This window comes from Leptodactylus fuscus, chromosome 4 (assembly GCF_031893055.1).
Source record: "Leptodactylus fuscus isolate aLepFus1 chromosome 4, aLepFus1.hap2, whole genome shotgun sequence".
Taxonomy (NCBI): Eukaryota; Metazoa; Chordata; class Amphibia; order Anura; family Leptodactylidae; genus Leptodactylus; species Leptodactylus fuscus.
The window spans coordinates 22,861,491-22,870,148 of NC_134268.1; the positions used below are offsets into that span (position 1 = coordinate 22,861,491).

Consider the following 8,658-nt stretch of genomic DNA (forward strand, 5'->3'; position numbering starts at 1 on the left):
CTGCATCAGAAATTTTCTGTTCAACAAATTCAGCATCAAATTCCTAGTTGTGAACAATCCCTTATAGGTCCTATAAGGCTCCTTTATTAAAATATATGCAAATTAGCTTTCTAAAAACGGAAAGCCGTGCCTCCAGCACCCCCTGGTGGAAGGTAGCAATCCTTAACGTTCGAACTTGAGGTAAGTGATCTCTCATTCAGTAAGTGTACCCAAAAACATGCATTCTGTGCAGCATGGGTAACGTATCAGGATCCATTCCTCTAATGCAGGGCAGGTATAGTGACATGTATCATGATATACCAGCTATAGATGGTATATAGAATACATTGCAGGAGGTCCGTGACCCAGAACCATCTTGGTGCTGTAGGGATATTTCGTTAGCACTGGAAAATGGGTCATGGGTTTAGCAAATATCTACCTGCAGCAGAACTAGAGAAAAAGAATGTTGTGAGACTGTGCACCAATAATCTGGGCCTAGTGGGATGTCGCAACGGAATGCCGATCTACAGCATCACCTCGGCAAAAATGAAGAGGAATTCCTCTTCATTTTCCGCCGTGTGAGCATACCCTTCTACTCCGGGCAGATTGGTTGTCACACTTAAAGGGGCAGAGACTGGACCACCATGTTGGATGGCTACAGGTCAGTTGTGAACGATAAATCTTCTCCATGATTTTTATGAAAAACAACATTTATTACACAGAAAACTTCACTCAATGTAACATTAAATACAAAATAATCCGCCGGCCTTCTTAGTTCCTCATGGCTAACATCGCGTTGATATCCCAGATCAGATTCCGTAATTGGTCCATAATCTGTTTCAGCTGTTGATTCTTCTGTTTCAATTTCTGTAAGAAATAAAACAACAAAAAACCTAAATAATAACATAATAAGACGATCTAATTCAAGATGATTTACCAAAAAGAGGTTTATGTAACTAATTAGAGATGAGCGAGTACTGTTCAGATCAGCCGATCCGAACAGCACGCACCATAGAAATGAATGGATGCACCTGGTACTTCCGCTTTGACGGCGGCCGGCCGCTTAACCCCCCGTGTGCCGGCTACGTCCATTCATTTCTATGCGAGCGTGCTGTTCGGATCGGCTCATCTCTATAACTAATGTCTAAAATAAGAGCCCCGTTTTCTTCTTCCTGAGATTCCTGAATCCTCATTTACACTAAGTTTGTGACCCCTTTACAATCGGCTGTTACTCCTCTTTCTAATTCATTAAGGGAATGTTCACATGACAGTTTCAGCCTTTAAACTTAGTCCGTGTGTTGGCCGGATTTACGCGCCTGTACTAGTACACTGTTGGATATAAGGTCCTGTCATTACAGCAGCCTCTGCACACAGGTACTACACCGTCTCCCAATAAGTATTAGGACACCCATGCAAATGGAGATCTCTGTGGTCGTGATGTACATCACGCCTTCCTCCATTAAATAGGAAACAGCATTGGCATTAGTCGCATGTAAGATGCCACGAAGTGCAGAGTTGTCCGATTTCGAGAAAGGGGTACCACAGAAATGGTTGATCCTTAAAGAGGACCTTTCACCACTTTTGGGCACATGCAGTGTTATATACTGCCGGAAAGCCGACAGTGCGCTGAGTTCAGCGCACTGTCGGCTTTCCCGATCTGTGCCCGGTGTACAAAGCTTACGGTGCCGGTACCGTAGTGCTCTATGGTCAGAAGGGCGTTTCTGACCATTAGCCAGAGACGTCCTTCTGCCTCGTGGCGCCAATCGCGCTGTACTGTGGAGCGGGGAGGAACGCCCCCCTCCCTCTCCTGATAATACTCGTCTATGGACAAGCTGTGTGAGCAGAGGGAGGGGGCGTTCCTCCCCGCTCCACAGCACAGCGCGATTGGCGCCGCGAGGCAGAAGGACGTCTCTGGCTAATGGTCAGAAACGCCCTTCTGACCATAGAAGAGCTACGGTACCGGGCCGTAAGCTCTTCACACCGGGCACAGATCGGGAAAGCCGACAGTGCGCTGAACTCAGCGCACTGTCGGCTTTCCGGCAGTATATAACACTGCATGTGCCCAAAAGTGGTGAAAGGTCCTCTTTAAGGGATGTAGCAAGCAAACTGAATTACCCAAAATCAACAGTGGCCTATGTGATTATGAAGTGAAAGGTGATTGTCAGAATGTGCCCTGAGTCGGCAGACCCCCGAAACTGGGAGATAGAGACCGATGAGTGCTGACCAGAGAAACCGCACCCAACCGATGGCTCACATACACCAGGAGTGTCACCAGGCATCCGGGAGTATTGTGTCCATCAATCCCATCTGTAAGGAAGCATCTGCTGGGGAATACCAACTATTGGATAGGAAGAAATGTTGTTTTCTATTCTACCGCAGGTGTCCAAATACTTATTGGTAGACAGTGTAGCAGGCAGGGCCTAACAATGGCCCCGAGCGCTGTAACGCTCAAAAGCCCACTAGTCCCTGAAGAAGCTCAGTGTTTCCTAATATGATATCATAGGTCCCATATAGAAACACAACAGAGGCCGAAATACTGTACTACGGGTTCCCCCTCTCACACAGGGGTCTTGTTGGAAATCTTGATGAGGGAGCAAAAATAAAAACAGGCTCCTTTAAGAGACTTTATAGACACATTACCTTATTTACTTCCAGGATTTCCCTCCTCTCCTCACTTGCATACCGGAGCTGACTGGTCGGGCCACGGTCCTCGTTTTTCCAGTAGTCATCTTCTATGTATGGGATTAGTTGCTACAAAGACAAGATGGGAAATGTAATGTGATATCGGGCACTTCATATACTGTATACACGGGATAGGAAGTCTCGCAACGCTCCCTCCGGACTAGGCCCATCCATTAGGAATGCCACGACTGGATGCCAATGCACTGTATAGACTGGGGCGGCATCCAGTCGCAGATAGCCGTTTTTTGACCGGATTCTGAGGTCTCATAATCCAGTCCAAAAGACTCCTGTGTGATCACGTGATCCCGGCCTAGCATAGCATTTACTGTGAATTGTAGGTTTCTTCTACCGTCTATCAGTTTGCGACTACCGTACCCCTGCCTGGACCATATGAGGTCTTTTGGTTCACAACTGCTACTCCCAAACTACTGCCAAAAATGTGATATATAAAAGGGCATGTACCTCTACCGACACCGGTTCCAGTCCGGCACAGTTTTCGTTGCATTTGTCATACACCAGCCTCAGTTTACGAAAGAGGATGGAGAGCTGTCGCAGGTGTTCTTGTAACTTTCCGAGCCGGTCCTGGTAGGTCCCCATGTGATACGTGACGCCATTAGGGAGCTGTACGAGAGAAAATGGGAAGATGAATTAGGAGCATTGACAATGGTACAGTGCGCCCATAGTGATGTAGGATCACATGACTGCGTAATGTAATGGAGGCTGCGAGACCTTACACATCTGCATTCCGGTATCGGTTCAGGGAGTCTGCTTGGGGACCCCCCGAACGGAAACCTGTATGCATAAAAAAGCGGATACCTAGGAAACCAGTGGACCCCATAGAGTATAATGGGTCCGTGTGGTTTCCGCTCAAAACATGCGGAGAGAAAATTCCTGCAAGCAGAACTTTGCTCTCTGCATGTTTCGAGCGGAAACCACGGGGACACCATTATAGTCTATGGGGTCCACGGGTTTCCTTAGGTAACCGCTTTTGCAGATGTGAACTGGGTCTAAGGGCCCATTCACATGGTGTAAGCGCGCTGCTCATTTAGACACGTATCTGAGCGCAGTGCTTCAAAACAGAGCCCATTGATTTCAATGGCAAGCGTGCGTATATGTCTGGCCATAGGTGGCCTGTGTAGATAGCGCCCTAAGACCTTCATTTACACATGTGACCAAGGATTGCTACGTGTATTGCAGCTAATGAAAGCAAATGCAATTGTGTCGCAACTCACCACAGCATAATAATGGTTAAAATGACAGCCCTGATGGGTTTTAGGTGATAAAAGAGGCGCAGCTTCAGGCATGAGCAAGTCGCAACAGAAGTGCAGCCATTATCATTAGGTGTGAGGAACGTTACAAGACCCTGAGAATATGTCCATAAGAAACACTGGTGTCTAGCCCTAACCCTGGGGATACTCGACACTGGCACCGTCTCTAGATACCCTGTAACTGTCCATAGGGGCCCCTCCACCCTGGCACTGTCACTAGGGGCCCCTCCACCCTGTAACTGTCCATAGGGGCCCCTCCACCCTGGCACTGTCACTAGGGGCCCCTCCACCCTGGCACTGTCTCTAGGGGCCCCTCCACCCTGTAACTGTCCATAGGGGCCCCTCCACCCTGGCACTGTCACTAGGGCCCCTCCACCCTGGTACTGTCACTAGGGGCCCCTCCACCCTGGCACTGTCACTAGGGCCCCTCCACCCTGGCACTGTCTCTAGGGGCCCCTCCACCCTGTAACTGTCCATAGGGGCCCCTCCACCCTGGCACTGTCACTAGGGGCCCCTCCACCCTGGCACTGTCTCTAGGGGCCCCTCCACCCTGTAACTGTCCATAGGGGCCCCTCCACCCTGGCACTGTCACTAGGGCCCCTCCACCCTGGTACTGTCACTAGGGGCCCCTCCACCCTGGCACTGTCACTAGGGCCCCTCCACCCTGGCACTGTCACTAGGGCCCCTCCACCCTGGCACTGTCACTAGGGCCCCTCCACCCTGGCACTGTCTCTAGGGGCCCCTCCACCCTGTAACTGTCCATAGGGGCCCCTCCACCCTGGCACTGTCACTAGGGGCCCCTCCACCCTGGCACTGTCTCTAGGGGCCCCTCCACCCTGTAACTGTCCATAGGGGCCCCTCCACCCTGGCACTGTCACTAGGGCCCCTCCACCCTGGCACTGTCACTAGGGGCCCCTCCACCCTGGCACTGTCACTAGGGCCCCTCCACCCTGGCACTGTCACTAGGGGCCCCTCCACCCTGGCACTGTCTCTAGGGGCCCCTCCACCCTGTAACTGTCCATAGGGGCCCCTCCACCCTGGCACTGTCACTAGGGCCCCTCCACCCTGGCACTGTCACTAGGGGCCCCTCCACCCTGGCACTGTCACTAGGGCCCCTCCACCCTGGCACTGTCACTAGGGCCCCTCCACCCTGGCACTGTCACTAGGGGCCCCTCCACCCTGGCACTGTCACTAGGGGCCCCTCCACCCTGGTACTGTATCTAGGGGCCCCTCCACCCTGGTACTGTCTCTAGGGGCCCCTCCACCCTGGCACTGTCACTAGGGGCCACACCTGCATGTTCCGGAGCAGCTGGAAGATCTCCATGGTCCTGAACACGATGTCCTGCACGGTCTCCTGACCGATCCTGCACAGTGACGCCGTGTTCACCTCCCGGGTGGCGGCGGCTGCGGCTGCCGCGGCGGCAGCTGCAGGAGGCGGAGGACCGGGGAAACCAGCGGCGGCTGCAGCAGCTCCGGCCATCCCGGCTCCTGATAACGGCGGCGTGGACATGGTAACCACCGGGGAATATCACAGGTAATCAGTCCCGGTAACCGGATACCACCCAGCTACGGAACTGCTCCGTGACCTTCCTAACATGGCGTCCGCTAGCGAGACATTTTATTGTTTTGCCCTCTCCAAGATGGCGGCGCAGGCCTGTCAGTGAATGCCAGTCACAAGATGGCGCTTCTTTACGACGCTTTTACAGCCACAACATGGCGTCTGGAGGCGGAAGTGTGTGTAAAATCGTCAAAGTGACGTCAACTCATTCAGCCATTTATTAATTGAATAATATCAGATTTTTTTCATATTAATCCTGTACTATAAAATATACTTCTTTAATAAAAGGCTAAGATAGACTGGACACATGTGTATCGCCTTATAAAGTCCCAACATGTCCTAAGTAAATCCGCTATATTTACCATTGTAAGCGTAAGTTCACACGATGTAACGTGCTGCGTGATGTGGCACGTATACGGCGTGTGAGAATTTGTGCGCCGTAAACGCTCCTATTGATTTCAATGGGAGTTAGGATCGTATACGCCGCGTTTTTTTGCGGCCTTGATTTTGTGGCCACAAAATCACGGCCGGCAAAATAACGAAGCGTATACGATACTAACTCCCATTGAAATCAATGGGAGCTTTTACGGCGCGTAAATTCTCACACGCCGTATACGTGCCACATCACGCGGCACGTTACATCGTGTGAACTCCCCCTTAGAGAAGAGTTCGGGCCCATTCACATGGAGGAATTTGGAACTGAATTTGAGGAGGATTTCACCTCATAGTCAGCCCAAAATCGAAATGAAAAGAGAGATGGGAAATCGAGGTGAATGGCGGAAAGTGAGGGCCCGGACGGGGGCGGTGTAAGGGTCCATTCACACGGAGTAAACGCGCCCTCATTGTGGCAAAATACACGTGGAAAAACTGCTAGCGTTTTTTTTCAAGGTCCATACGCTGTGCTGGACGAGACATTTCCAAATTCCCGAAGCGGATTTTTTCCTCATCAAAATCCTCACCAAAAAACTCAGTGTGAATGGACCCTAAGGGTTAGTTCACATGGAGCTCCGCGTGAACACATTCCGTCGCGGCTTTCCGCTCCAGATTTGGCCCAAATGAATGGGCCAAGTCCGGAGGGTGCTGTTGTGAGGCAGATGTCGCGGTTGAATCCGCCTGAAGAAAGGACAGCTCGCTTCTTTTATCCATGCGTAAAAAAGAACACTAGGGTTTACATAGACCTCTATTGTGAGGGGATTCCGCGTCAAAATCCGCCCCCTCTTTCCCCACGTGAACTAGCCCTTAGTGTTTATTAGTAGTGTTTTTTTGTTTGTTTTTTTTGTCAGAAACAATCTCGGCAAATTTGGGTTCCCTCTGACAGAGTTTGTGTTTTGCAAAAAACCTGCCCTAAAGCGGGTGACCCTATCCCATGTAGGGGCACGAACTTAAAAAATCCTTATTTTGCCAGGGTGCAGCGCAGATCCATCTAAAATTTCCAGATGGAAAAGTCCTGCAAGACCAACTTTTTGTTCTGGCGATTTCAGTTAAAAAGAATGGACATCTCATGGAAAACAGATGGACCCCATTATAGTCATTGAGGTCCCATGAGCTCCATTTGTGTCTGCTATTTTTGAGGTCCGTTTGTCCGTTTTTCTAGTCCTCTGATGGACCAGAAAATCGGACATCCGGCACAGGTATAAACTGTGCATAAGTAATGCCCAATTACAAAAATCTGTATCAAAATGCTGCAAATTTACCATTATCTTGCAAACATCATATATCATTATAAAAAACATATTGAAAGCAAAAATATGGACATGTAAGCCCTGGGATTGCCCAGTAATGCGCCCAAAATGCTGAAAAGTCCCCCAAAATGCCTACTTTTATGCAGGGTGTACATAAGTTGTGCCCTTTTCATGGACTGATTCTGTCAGGATTTGAACCTGTGACCTGCTGTCTTGCCTGCTGACTCCTTGTTTCCTGAGCTATTCCTGACCTATGGACACCTAGGAGACCTCTTTGCTAGAGATCTTCTTTAGTTCCTCGGAACTTCACCTGCTGGCTGCAAGCTCACTGTAGCTTTAATACAGCTCCTGAATCACTACAGACTTCTACCTGGTATTGGCTCACCTGCTCTTGGACTATTACCTCAGCCCCCCCCCCCTGTGGGCTACCCACGTGCGGTCTCCAGCCTCTTCTGCATTACCCGACGACTGGACTCTTGATCCTGTGCCACTAGTATCGTGACAGATTCCTGGAATCTTTGCAGAAATAGGACGGTTGGCAGGTGCATAGTGGCTTGCAACCTATAATATACAAAATGTCCAGATAGAAAAATTAATCCTATCTTGAAAAGAACACTGTCCCTACTGTTAAACATGGAGAATGCTGTGCTATGTTCTGGGGCTGCTTTGCTGCATCTGGCATGAGGTGTCTTGAATCTGTGCAGGGTACAATGAAATCTCAAGACTATGGAGGGATTCTAGAGAGAAATATGCTGCCCAGTGTTAGAAAGCTTGGCCTCAGACGCAGGTCCTGGGTCTTACAACAGGATAATGACCCAAAACACACAGCTAAAAACACCCAAGAATGGCTAAGAGGAAACATTGGACTATTCTGAAGTGGCTTCTACAGTCCTATGAAAAAGTTTGGGCACCCCTATTAATCTTAATCATTTTTAGTTCTAAATATTTTGGTGTTTGCAGCAGCCATTTCAGTTTGATATATCTAATAACTGATGGACACAGTAATATTTCAGGATTGAAATGAGGTTTATTGTACTAACAGAAAATGTGCAATATGCATTAAACCAAAATTTGACTGGTGCAAAAGTATGGGCACCCTTATCATTTTATTGATTTGAATTCCCCTAACTACTTTTTACTGACTTACTGAAGCACAAAATTGGTTTTGTAACCTCACTGAGCTTTGACCTTCATAGCCAGGTGTATCCAATCATGAGAAAAGGTATTTAAGGTGGCCAATTGCAAGTTGTTCTCCTATTTGAATCTCCTCTGAAGAGCGGCATCATGGGCTACTCAAAACAACTCTCAAATGATCTGAAAACAAAGATTGTCCAACATAGTTGTTCAGGGGAAGGATACAAAAAGTTGTCTCAGAGATTTAACCTGTCAGTTTCCACTGTGAGGAACATAGTAAGGAAATGGAAGAGCACAGGGACAGTTCTTGTTAAGCCCAGAAGTGGCAGGCCAAGAAAAATATCAGAAAGGCAGA

At 49.1% G+C, this 8,658-nt stretch overlaps 1 protein-coding gene across 1 annotated transcript; it reads right to left on the reverse strand.

Annotated features, from left to right (window-relative positions):
* Positions 1-666: 666 nt before the first annotated feature.
* On the reverse strand, positions 667-5,562 carry MED30 (mediator complex subunit 30). Its single transcript, XM_075272074.1, has 4 exons — positions 5,221-5,562; positions 3,124-3,282; positions 2,620-2,730; positions 667-846 (listed from the first exon to the last, which is right to left on the reverse strand). Exons 1-4 carry the CDS (start codon positions 5,437-5,439, stop codon positions 751-753), a joined length of 585 nt encoding a protein of 194 aa, XP_075128175.1. The 5' UTR covers positions 5,440-5,562; the 3' UTR covers positions 667-750.
* Positions 5,563-8,658: the final 3,096 nt, after the last annotated feature.

Excerpts from the sequence above, each read along its gene's own strand:
- MED30 (XM_075272074.1), bottom strand. The coding sequence starts at position 5,439 with ATGTCCACGCCGCCGTTATCAGGAGCCGGGATGGCCGGAGCTGCTGCA. Across the intron at positions 2,731-3,123 it reads TGGAACCGGTGTCGGTAGAG|CAACTAATCCCATACATAGA; the intron begins GTACATGCCCTT and ends TTGTCTTTGTAG. Across the intron at positions 847-2,619 it reads AAATCCTGGAAGTAAATAAG|AAATTGAAACAGAAGAATCA; the intron begins GTAATGTGTCTA and ends TATTTCTTACAG.